General features: G+C 43.6%; 1 protein-coding gene across 2 annotated transcripts in view; it reads left to right on the top strand.

Annotated features, from left to right (window-relative positions):
- Positions 1–12,904, top strand: part of LOC134332271 (rab GTPase-activating protein 1) — a 165,327-nt gene that overhangs the window by 15,145 nt on the left and 137,278 nt on the right. The window contains exons 3-6 of one of the 2 annotated variants that reach the window (XM_063013836.1): positions 4,923–4,952; positions 6,754–6,955; positions 7,349–7,556; positions 10,324–10,498. In XM_063013836.1, the coding sequence (XP_062869906.1) occupies positions 4,923–4,952; positions 6,754–6,955; positions 7,349–7,556; positions 10,324–10,498 (615 nt within the window). The remainder of the gene's footprint in view (positions 1–4,922; positions 4,953–6,753; positions 6,956–7,348; positions 7,557–10,323; positions 10,499–12,904) is intronic. The other variant, XM_063013837.1, reaches the window with a different exon arrangement.

Consider the following 12,904-nt stretch of genomic DNA (forward strand, 5'->3'; position numbering starts at 1 on the left):
CTGTTCACCAGAGCTGAGATCTCGACTCTCGGCTCTGCCTGCCGGCTGAGGCTGAGCGGCCACATGAACAACGATTGGCCGGTTGTTCAGATAAGGGGCGGGACTAAGCCGGATGGGGACTCTCTCTCAGACTAGTGCGATTACGACCTCTGCTGGCTGGTTGGTGGCGCCTGCACGGAGATGGGAAAGGAGTGCGGTAGAGGGTGTGGCTCTCCGTACACAGCGCTGTACTGCACTGCACTCGTCAAGTGTAGGTAATAAGATGTTCGATTGCTGTGCACGTGTCGGAGGGGGCGTGGAGCAGCCTCGTCCTCCCCAATCAGGAACAGGGACCAGCATTAGTGAGAGATGATTGACGGGCTAAAGTGGGAGAAAAAGGGGGAAAAAAAACAAACATTGCAGTTCTGATAAATTCTGACCGAATTGCAGTGTTTATATTTTGTATTATTACAGGCTGTATTTGTATTCATGTTGACAACATTAATATTAAACAAACCAGCAGAATCTCACATTTATACTGTCCATTTTACTTCAAATAAATGATAAAAAAAAGTATTCAATATTTGATAATGCTTTGCTATTATTGCATAATGAAAGCGCACGTTAAACAACAGCACCGCGACCCAGATCAACCACACAGCACCATAAAATCATAACCACTGCTTACCTGAGCTTCTGTTCCTCAAATTGTGAATCAAATTCATATCCGTGTGTTGTTCCATTAGGGATATAATCACCTTGTTTGTTTTTTTTGAAGGCCACCATATGTGTTTCCAGAATATATTCATACCTTTTCAACTGTGTTTATTCTCCTATTAGGTAAAAAGCTGAAACCAATCAAGAGAGAGATTAAAATTCCGCCCAAAATCTGAATTCAGAAGCTCTGATTGGTTTATACAGCTGTTGTGTATTAAGTCTTGAACCAGGTATGAATCTCTTTCACAAATGAACTGATTCATTTGTGTGAGCAAAACGAATGAATCTTTACCATAGATAAGAGCACAGCTCCCTGATTCGATTCCGATGAATAATTCGTTCGAAAAGAGTCGTTTCTGACTCTCAACTCAGTGAATCAGTTTGCGTGTGTGTGTGTGTGTGCGTGCACGCGCCCACCCGCTCGTGCGCTAGAGAAAGCGTTATGCGCAGCGCTTGTGCTCTGTTTTAAATGTTCTCAAATGGTAGCCTGTGTGTCCTAGACATACTGGATATATCGAATATGGCCATTTTTAACATCGTGTAAAAAGTAATATCGAATCGATCGATATTCGCGATTTACCGCCCAACCCTAAGTGGTCCCTTTTTTGACTCTTACAGCGTATAATTTGTGACACAGCCGCTTCAGATCTGTTGAAACGTTAAGCTCTGACTTCGCTCCAACTCCTCTTTTAAGCCAAAATGACCCGACAGATTCTCCAACCCTAATAATGTCATAGTGTAAGCCAAGATCCGATCACAATACTACACACACACACACACACACACACACACACACACTGCTGACTTTGTACTGACTTTCTTGCTTTCATTTCTGGCTTCGATATTTCAGTTCTTGGTTGTTGCTGGTTTGTGTGTTTTGCTTCTTCACACTTGCTGTGATTTCCACGTCTTGCATGTGCATCAGTACATCAGAGTGTGTTTCATCCGGATCATTGTTCATCCTTTTGTTGGAACTTCCTTTAAAGAGCCACGTTTTCTTCAGCGTGTTCTCTGAAATCCATCTTTCTTCTCCTCTTTTCCTCTTTCTGCTCGTCTGGTTTTGTGATGTTTGGTGCTTTGCGGGAGCTTTGTTCATCATTTCTTTGAATCGGAATTGTGGAGAGGGACACGCGATTTCATTCTGTCTTTTACTTTTGTCTCTGTTGATGTGCTTCGTTTGGATGAACTCTGTTGGGTATCTGTGCTTGTGTCAGACTTTCACACATCAGCTTAAGCTGGCAGTATTCTTTAGGATGAAAAACAATGAGCATCTATTGGTTTAACTAAAATCTCTAATATAAGACTGAGAACATATATAATATACAGTGTATCACAAAAGTGAGTACACCCCTCACATTTCTGCAGATATTTAAGTATATCTTTTCATGGGACAACACTGACAAAATGACACTTTGACACAATGAAAAGTAGTCTGTGTGCAGCTTATATAACAGTGTAAATTTATTCTTCCCTCAAAATAACTCAATATACAGCCATTAATGTCTAAACCACCGGCAACAAAAGTGAGTACACCCCTAAGAGACTACACCCCTAAATGTCCAAATTGAGCACTGCTTGTCATTTTCCCTCCAAAATGTCATGTGATTTGTTAGTGTTACTAGGTCTCAGGTGTGCATAGGGAGCAGGTGTGTTCAATTTAGTAGTACAGCTCTCACACTCTCTCATACTGGTCACTGAAAGTTCCAACATGGCACCTCATGGCAAAGAACTCTCTGAGGATCTTAAAAGACGAATTGTTGCGCTACATGAAGATGGCCAAGGCTACAAGAAGATTGCCAACACCCTGAAAGTGAGCTGCAGCACAGTGGCCAAGATCATCCAGCGTTTTAAAAGAGCAGGGTCCACTCAGAACAGACCTCGCGTTGGTCGTCCAAAGAAGCTGAGTGCACGTGCTCAGCGTCACATCCAACTGCTGTCTTTGAAAGATAGGCGCAGGAGTGCTGTCAGCATTGCTGCAGAGATTGAAAAGGTGGGGGGTCAGCCTATCAGTGCTCAGACCATACGCCGCACACTACATCAAATTGGTCTGCATGGCTGTCACCCCAGAAGGAAGCCTCTTCTGAAGTCTCTACACAAGAAAGCCCGCAAACAGTTTGCTGAAGACATGTCAACAAAGGACATGGATTACTGGAACCATGTCCTATGGTCTGATGAGACCAAGATTAATTTGTTTGGTTCAGATGGTCTCAAGCATGTGTGGCGGCAATCAGGTGAGGAGTACAAAGATAAGTGTGTCATGCCTACAGTCAAGCATGGTGGTGGGAATGCCATGGTCTGGGGCTGCATGAGTGCAGCAGGTGTTGGGGAGTTACATTTCATTGAGGGACACATGAACTCCAATATGTACTGTGAAATACTGAAGCAGAGCATGATCCCCTCCCTCCGGAAACTGGGTCGCAGGGCAGTGTTCCAGCATGATAATGACCCCAAACACACCTCTAAGACGACCACTGCTTTATTGAAGAGGCTGAGGGTAAAGGTGATGGACTGGCCAAGCATGTCTTCAGACCTAAACCCAATAGAACATCTTTGGGGCATCCTCAAGCGGAAGGTGGAGGAGCGCAAAGTCTCGAATATCCGCCAGCTCCGTGATGTCGTCATGGAGGAGTGGAAAAGCATTCCAGTGGCAACCTGTGAAGCTCTGGTAAACTCCATGCCCAGGAGAGTTAAGGCAGTTCTGGGAAATAATGGTGGCCACACAAAATATTGACACTTCAGGAACTTTCACTAAGGGGTGTACTCACTTTTGTTGCCGGTGGTTTAGACATTAATGGCTGTATATTGAGTTATTTTGAGGGAAGAATAAATTTACACTGTTATATAAGCTGCACACAGACTACTTTTCATTGTGTCAAAGTGTCATTTTGTCAGTGTTGTCCCATGAAAAGATATACTTAAATATCTGCAGAAATGTGAGGGGTGTACTCACTTTTGTGATACACTGTATATACACCGATCAACCATAACATTAAAACCACCTCCTTGTTTCTACACTCACTGTCCATTTTATCAGCTCCACTTACCATATAGAAGCACTTTGTAGTTCTACAATTACTGACTGTAGTCCATCTGTTTCTCTGCATGCTTTGTTACCCCCCTTTTATGCTGTTCTTCAATGGTCAGGACCCCCACAGAACCACCACAGAGCAGATATTATTTAGGTGGTGGATCATTCTCAGCGCTGTAGTGACACTGACATGGTGGTGGTGTGTTAGTGTGTGTTGTGCTGGTATGAGTGGATCAGACACAGCAGCGCTGATGGAGTTTTTAAACACCTCACTGTCACTGCTGGACTGAGAATAGTCCACCAACAAAAAATATCCAGCCAGCAGCACTCTGTGGGCAGCGTCCTGTGACCACTGATGAAGGTCTAGAAGATGACCGACTCAAACAGCACCAATAGATGAGCGACCGTCTCTGACTTTACATCTACAAGGTGGACCAACTAGGTAGGAGTGTCTAATAGAGTGGACAGTGAGTGGACACGGTATTTAAAAACTCCAGCAGCGCTGCTGTGTCTGATCCACTCATACCAGCACAACACACACTAACACACCACCACCATGTCAGTGTCACTGCAGTGCTGAGAATGATCCACCACCTAAATAATACCTGCTCTGTGGTGGTCCTGTGGGGGTCCTGACCATTGAAGGACAGGGTGAAAGCAGGATAAAAAAGCATGTAGAGAAAATGAAGTACTACAATTACTGACTGTAGTCCATCTGAGTGCTTCTATATGGTAAGTGGAGCTGATAAAATGGACAGTGAGTGTAGAAACAAGGAGGTGGTTTTAATGTTATGGCTGATCGGTGTATAAATGAATAAATGACAACGTTTCTTTATTTAAGGGATAAAGAATGCTGCCAGATTTCACATGTATCAGTTTTGTTTAGCCTGCTGTTCTTCATCATGTGTGATCTGTACCCAGCCACTAAGGGGCGCTACCGGAACATTCAAGCACCCATCATTCACCCGGCCAGTCCAGTTCATTCAGCTCAAAATGTTTCCAGCATTTTGCAAGAACCTGTTCTTGTCAGTGAAGTTCTCGTCTGATGGTAATGCCGATACCTGCTTGTTGGTCCGGCTCTGAACATCCTCGTGTCCATGTCTCGCTCTATTTCCATTAACCTGTCCGTGTTCTTCTCCGTGTGTCTCTCTGTACGCCTCCTGGACGAGGCTCTCTAAACCTCTCGTTTGTTATGCAGGTGATTTCTGAGGAAGGTGTCCACTTTAAGGTCAGTTCTGTTGTTTCTCACTCTCGTGCTCTCTCTCTCTCTCTCTCTGTGATTTGGTGGTGATTACTTACTGATGTGTGAGCTACACACAGGCCTTGCTCGGCTTCATATCCTGTATATGTGTGTGTTTACTACAAAGAGCCTTTACAACCCCATACACCCCCCGTGGGTTGTGTTAGCTCTGTGTTCTGTTTGCTGCAGCTGTGTAATTATGAAATACAAATCCAGTGTTCTCACCTGCTGTCTATAAGCTACCTGCTTGCTTAATTACATTTAAGCATTCCATTCTAGTGCTGGCCCGCCAGTAGACCTACTCACATTAAATGCAATGAGAATCAATGAAACGAGTGAAAGAAATATGCTTGTTTTTGGTTCATTAGAAACCTTCCACATCCATTTGCCACAGCAGTTTTGTGTTTTGCTGAACTGGCACCTTTATTGGACACTTTGCAGGTCATGCATTCTGCTTCCCAAGGATCCTGACCGAGACAAGAACATGAATTTTTCCAGTAATTCCTCTGTGAATTTTTATTTGCGCTTGGTCATTTTTTAAGAGTTGTACTAGAAGGTGGGACCTAAAGATAAAGATGATATCAGTGGACAGATGAGTTCTGGACATTTTTGGTTATTTAGAAATCCCAACCGGACGCATTTTTAGGTCCAAAAAAGAGGACATGTCTGGGAAAAAGAGGACGTACGGTCACTCTATATGAACCCACCTCATGCAGGTGAAAAAGAGTCTACTGCAGAGGTCCCCAACCACCTGGGGTCCACGGGCTTTTTATTACCGGGCCGCACAGAAGGAATGAATAATTAGAGATCGCTAGAAAAGCAGTTTTCACTGCCTCTATTTCGGGTGTTATTGTCTTATTGTCACCCCTAGGTGGGAGCAGCGTCTTGTTGCACCGAAAAAAGCTCATTTCACACCATTTGTAAGCAATATTATTAAATCCTCCCTTCCCCACCGGTCCGTGAAATTATATCATGTATGAAACCGGTCCGTGGTGCAAAAAAGGTTGGGAAACGCTGGTCTACTGCACACGTGTCGGAGGGGGCGTGTGTTAGTTACGGCTCTCCTGTGTAAGGAGTGGAGGTCTGCAGCAGCAGAGGTGAAATACAATCAGGTAATTATATTGGGAGGAAAATTGGGGAAAATGTATTGAATAATATTAGAGGGAAAAGTAATCAAACACAAAATAATAAAATGATTAGATTATAAGACTGCGGTAAAAGTGCTTGTGGGCAGTTACAGAATCGATACAGCACTGTTCGTGTTGGTGACACGACGAGCTGAAATATTCCCAGAGTTTCTATTTTTGTTTCTGGTGACTGGTGATTTGTCTACATTTCCATGTGCAAATTTTCGATGTGCTTGTCTGTCCCTGTTTCTTTAAGCAGAGGTGTTTTGTGTTGGGTATCAGAATTAAAACAGTATCAGTAAAGTCACGTCATTATTATTATTATTATTAGTCTAAAATCTTGTGTGGCACTCGTTATATGGACTTGCAATTACTATTAAATCACCTTTTCTTTTAGGTGCAGCGTGTAGCTGACAGGCTGTTTACTGCACGTTTTTACTACTCTTTTGTTGAAATGGGATGTCCAACAAGCTTATGATCAGTGTCCAAATACTTTTGACCATCTAGTGTATTGTCACTTGGATTTTCAGTCACCTAAACAGTGCAGAATTTTACAAAAAGTTGAAAACATAAGAGTAGCACATATTCAGGAGTATTAGATTCAGAAAATAGATTTTTAACTTGTACATATAATTAAACATTAAACGTGTGTGTGTGTGTAGATTGTAGGAAACGGCAGTGAGCAGCAGTTGCAGAGGGAACTAGAGGATGTGCTGATGGACCCTTCGATGGCCGAACTCTCCCCTGGACCGGATCATGTCGGGGGTGGAGACCAGGATTGTCCCACTACAGCAACCCCACCGCAACCCTGCACTTTTGTACCCAAACTGAAGATGGTGCTACCGGTTCAGGGAGCTCAAGAGGGTAAGAACATGAAACTGCGTTCTGGAGGCTAAACAAACAGCGGCATGAAAAAGTATTCACCCTCCGTCTGATTCATTCTGTTTTTGTAAGTAGTCACAGTGACTGGTTTCAGATCCTCACACACCATCAATGCTGATTATAGATAGATGGATAATTAATTAATTAATCCCAAAGGTAATTAAGGAATTATTATTCTGGTCCACATACCTGATTTGGAAGAGTTTTTATGCAATTCTTCTTATTTTTATCTGGGCTTGAGACTGGCACTGAGAGCACACAACAACCCCCCACCAACCCCCTCATCTCTGATCACTATCTGTGAGGACGTTCTCTCTGTGTCCGTAAGGTTTTATTACAGCTGCTTGATTGTTTTCATGATGTTTTTTTCTCTAGACGAAGGTTCAGCGGTGAGTCCCGGGACGCCGATGCTGGACGAGGACAGCGTGGTGTTCAGTAAGCTGACGTATCTGGGATGCGCGTCTGTAAACGCCCCCCGCAGTGAAGTGGAGGCGCTGCGTATGATGAGCATCCTACGTAGCCAGTGCCAGATGCCCCTCGACGTTACACTCTCCGTGCCCGGCGTCTCTGAAGGAACAGTCAGGTAAAGGGGGGTGTGAGGGGGGTTAAATATGATTCAGACCGACTGATCCCTTTATTAGGAACACCTCTCCTGTTAGCTTACACTGGTGTGTTGTTAGAGATGGGTTATTTTTTTTCATGCACACTGTGTTTTCCCTCTGTTAGCGGTTTCTGATCACAGGGTACTGCTGGCTTTGACATCAACCAGTTGCATCCATGCAGATGCCTGACCGGCCGATAGCACCACTAGGATTTGATATACACTAGCGCTCTTTACTGCTGTGCCACCTGAGTGACCCTCCCATCACTGACATTAATGCCAACAACACTGCTGCACCTCACACATTAATACCAGTACAGATTAGTGATTAGTGGTGATTGGTATTTATTCCAGTCAGTGGTGGTTTCTAACACACTCACAGAAGATCCTGCTGTTCTCTGTGTGTTCCTCTTCTAGCAAACAGCAGAGGTCGCTGTTGTGAGCCGATTCTCAGTCTGGCCTACTCATGCTCATATAGTAGGCTGACTGTCTGACGACCAGGCTGGTGGCACAGATGAGACTTAAATAGAATAGAATGTCTATATTGGTCGTATATGCATATACAGATATACAGTACAATGAACTGCTTTTTCCTCATATCCCAGCTTGTTCTGGGGTCAGAGTGCATTATATGGCGCCCCTGGAGCTGAGAGGGTTAAGTGCCTTGCTTAAGTGGCTGCATGGCAGAGCCAATATTCAAACCCTCAACCCTTTGATCAATAGACCAAAGCTCTACCCACTAGGCTACCACTGTCCCTAACGTTTGCGCAGCAAGTGAAACCAAAAGATCTTGCTAGTACACTCGATCATTTATGTCTGGTTCTATTCTGTAACTTTCTATTTTGCCACACCCATATTATTACATTTACAGTGTATCACAAAAGTGAGTACACCCCTCACATTTCTGCAGATATTTAAGTATATCTTTTCACGGGACAACACTGACAAAATGACACTTTGACACAATGAAAAGTAGTCTGTGTGCAGCTTATATAACAGTGTAAATTTATTCTTCCCTCAAAATAACTCAATATACAGCCATTAATGTCTAAACCACCGGCAACAAAAGTGAGTACACCCCTTAGTGAAAGTTCCTGAAGTGTCAATATTTTGTGTGGCCACCATTATTTCCCAGAACTGCCTTAACTCTCCTGGGCATGGAGTTTACCAGAGCTTCACAGGTTGCCACTAGAATGCTTTTCCACTCCTCCATGACGACATCACGGAGCTGGCGGATATTCGAGACTTTGCGCTCCTCCACCTTCCGCTTGAGGATGCCCCAAAGATGTTCTATTGGGTTTAGGTCTGGAGACATGCTTGGCTAGTCCATCACCTTTACCCTCAGCCTCTTCAATAAAGCAGTGGTCGTCTTAGAGGTGTGTTTGGGGTCATTATCATGCTGGAACACTGCCCTGCGACCCAGTTTCCGGAGGGAGGGGATCATGCTCTGCTTCAGTATTTCACAGTACATATTGGAGTTCATGTGTCCCTCAATGAAATGTAACTCCCCAACACCTGCTGCACTCATGCAGCCCCAGACCATGGCATTCCCACCACCATGCTTGACTGTAGGCATGACACACTTATCTTTGTACTCCTCACCTGATTGCCGCCACACATGCTTGAGACCATCTGAACCAAACAAATTAATCTTGGTCTCATCAGACCATAGGACATGGTTCCAGTAATCCATGTCCTTTGTTGACATGTCTTCAGCAAACTGTTTGCGGGCTTTCTTGTGTAGAGACTTCAGAAGAGGCTTCCTTCTGGGGTGACAGCCATGCAGACCAATTTGATGTAGTGTGCGGCGTATGGTCTGAGCACTGACAGGCTGACCCCCCACCTTTTCAATCTCTGCAGCAATGCTGACAGCACTCCTGCGCCTATCTTTCAAAGACAGCAGTTGGATGTGACGCTGAGCACGTGCACTCAGCTTCTTTGGACGACCAACGCGAGGTCTGTTCTGAGTGGACCCTGCTCTTTTAAAATGCTGGATGATCTTGGCCACTGTGCTGTAGCTCAGTTTCAGGGTGTTGGCAATCTTCTTGTAGCCTTGGCCATCTTCATGTAGCGCAACAATTCGTCTTTTAAGATCCTCAGAGAGTTCTTTGCCATGAGGTGCCATGTTGGAACTTTCAGTGACCAGTATGAGAGAGTGTGAGAGCTGTACTACTAAATTGAACACACCTGCTCCCTATGCACACCTGAGACCTAGTAACACTAACGAGTCACATGACATTTTGGAGGGAAAATGACAAGCAGTGCTCAATTTGGACATTTAGGGGTGTAGTCTCTTAGGGGTGTACTCACTTTTGTTGCCGGTGGTTTAGACATTAATGGCTGGATATTGAGTTATTTTGAGGGAAGAATAAATTTACACTGTTATATAAGCTGCACACAGACTACTTTTCATTGTGTCAAAGTGTCATTTTGTCAGTGTTGTCCCATGAAAAGATATACTTAAATATCTGCAGAAATGTGAGGGGTGTACTCACTTTTGTGATACACTGTACATTTTCGACATTTAGCAGACAACTTTATCCAAAGTGACTTACAGTAGAGTGACAGTATACATTCTGAGCAGTTGAGGGTTAAGAGGGGGCCCAACAGCAGCAACCTGTAGTAGTAGGGCATGAACCAGCGAACTTTTGTTTACTAATCCAGGACCTTAACCGCTAGGCTACAACAGCCCTAATTATTATTAATCTATTTATTTGGGTTTCATTTCTCTGCCTTTTTTATCTCTCAGATTGTTGGACCCTCAAAGTGGCACTGAGATCTCCAACTACCCCGTGTACAAGATCCTGTTCTGTGTGCGCGGCCATGACGGAACTCCAGAGAGCGACTGTTTCGCTTTCACCGAGAGCCAATACAACACCGAGATCTTCCGCATCCACGTCTTCCGCTGTGAGATACAAGAGGCGGTGAGAGACACACAAGCACAATATCTGAAACCAAACTAGCTCCATTCAAAAAACGTATAGGCCAGGTTGTCCACACATGATGCACACACACCAGATCAACACACCAGCACCTAATAACAGGAAATAAACCAACAGCATGTAAAACTTGCAGTAACTTGAAATATCACCGTGATATCTTGACTGAATGCCCTGAATACAAAAAAGAAAGATGACAACTACACATACCTGAGAGAACAGAAGAAATAATCACACAGACAAAAACAATTCCTACATTTCTTACAAACATAAACCTAAAAACGTACATATTAGACTGATACCAAAAGACCAACAACAGCAATGACCTTAAACACCTGCCATGAACATCACAAACATGTGCAAACGTGGCATTGAATTACAAATAAGGGCGGCACAGTGGCTCGGTGGGTAGAACTTTCGGCTCACAGCAAGAAGGTCCTGGGTTCCATCCCTAGATGAAGCGGTCCGGGTCCTTTCTGTGTGGAGTTTGCATGTTCTCCACGTGTCTCTGTGGGTTTCCTCCGGGAGCTCCGGTTTCCTCCTACAGTACAAAGACGTGCAAGTGAGGTGAACTGGAGATACAAAATTGTCCATAACTGTGTTTGACATTAAAAACTGTGTTTAAAAGTAAATCCGAATAAATAACTAATCCAAAAAGGATTTTTTTTAAAGGTTGTACAATGCACTATATCTTTCTTTCTTTTCTTTTTTTTACTGTAATTAAACAATCAATTATTATTTGTGCACATAGCAACTGTTAGCCATTTGGCTAATGCGCTAATGCTATACATAATGATTTATTATTTCCTGTGAATTTAGTTCTTTTTAGTGTATCTTTTTTATATGTGGATTAAAACATTAAAATGTGGCTACAGTGAATCATGAATCAACTTTTCGTTGAGCTTAACTGATAAAATCAACACGTTAATATTGATTTTAATACTGAGAAAGGGTTTAAAACCACTGTTTTCTGAAACGGTACTTTCTGTAGTTTGACTGTTTGGCCAGTAGAGGGCGCACTCGATATTTCTGTATTTGCAGCTCTTTGACTTGTACCTGCTGTGTATGTAAAACAGGCCCTTTTTAATTACATTTTTTTAAAGCATTCAGGTTTGCATGTAACCAAGTAATATTACAGCTAATCCTTACACAAAAAATGGGATTAAGGCCCTCAGGGGCCCAGTAGTGACATATAGCCTGAACCAGCGACCTTTTGATCATTAGTCCAATGTAGTAGGTCACAGAAGACTTGGCACACTGATTGGGCCCTAAAGGGTAGCACTGTCACCTCACAGCCAGAAGGTCCTGGGTTCGATCCCCAGGTGGAGCGGTCCAGGTTCTTTCTGTGTGGAGTTTGCATGTTCTCCCCGTGTCTGCGTTGGTTTCCTCCGGGTGCTCCGGTTTCCTCCCACAGTCCAAAGACGTGCAGGTGAGGTGAATTGGAGACACTAAATTGTCCATGACTGTGTTTGATATTAAACTTGTGAACTGATGAACCTTGTGTAACGAGTAACTACCGTTCCTGTCATGAATGTAACCAAAGTGTAAAACATGACGTTAAAATCCTAACAAACAAACAAACATCTTCATTAGGATCTTTTTTGGTCTGTAGATTACCCAGAAACACTGGGCACAATGCAGGAAAGTGCCCGAACAGGGTGCCAGTTCATCACAGGGCACCACCCGTCACCCGTTTGCTCACTCAGTCACACTAAGGGATTTCTGGATGTGGAAGGCAACCAGGCTAACACAGGGAGTAAATACTAAACTCCACGTACAGTCGCTGCAAGTCAGGATCTAACCCAGGTCTTTTTAGGACATCTGAGCCATGGGGTGCCCGCAATACCTGCCACATGTACACCAATCAATAAAATGCTTTACCTAATGTTAGCTAATTAGCTAACTTCATCAAAGCTCATCAGTGTTGCAGCAGTATGTTCAATTAATTAAGAAACTAAATCTTCTGATTGCAAGATACAATTAATCAGGCAGACTGTAATGTATTTTGTGTTTGTGGCTTGTTGTAAAGCTGTGATGAATGTGTGTGTGTGTGTGTGCGTGCGCATAAGTGACTTCACACTTCAGTCAGTAAAAGAAAGGGCTTGTAGATTTAGATGACTCCAGGGTCTCCGGGTCTCTCGCTCTACACCGCCATCAGGATTAACGAGGGTGTTAATGTCCAGAAGGGAGACTTGATGACCGCTTGTATTGCACTACACTACAGGACAGCTGACTGATTTTGAGGTCCACTTCCCTTTGTCCTTAATTACAACTGCAGTGTGTCCACATTTCAGGATGTTTGTGTCTTTATGGAGGTCTTTATAATCCAGATGTATTTACTCTTATCAATTCAAAGTCCAGTCAGCTTGAGTCAAAACATAAATACTGGAC

The sequence above is a fragment of the Trichomycterus rosablanca genome, chromosome 18 (genome assembly GCF_030014385.1).
Source record: "Trichomycterus rosablanca isolate fTriRos1 chromosome 18, fTriRos1.hap1, whole genome shotgun sequence".
In the NCBI taxonomy this organism is placed as follows: Eukaryota; Metazoa; Chordata; class Actinopteri; order Siluriformes; family Trichomycteridae; genus Trichomycterus; species Trichomycterus rosablanca.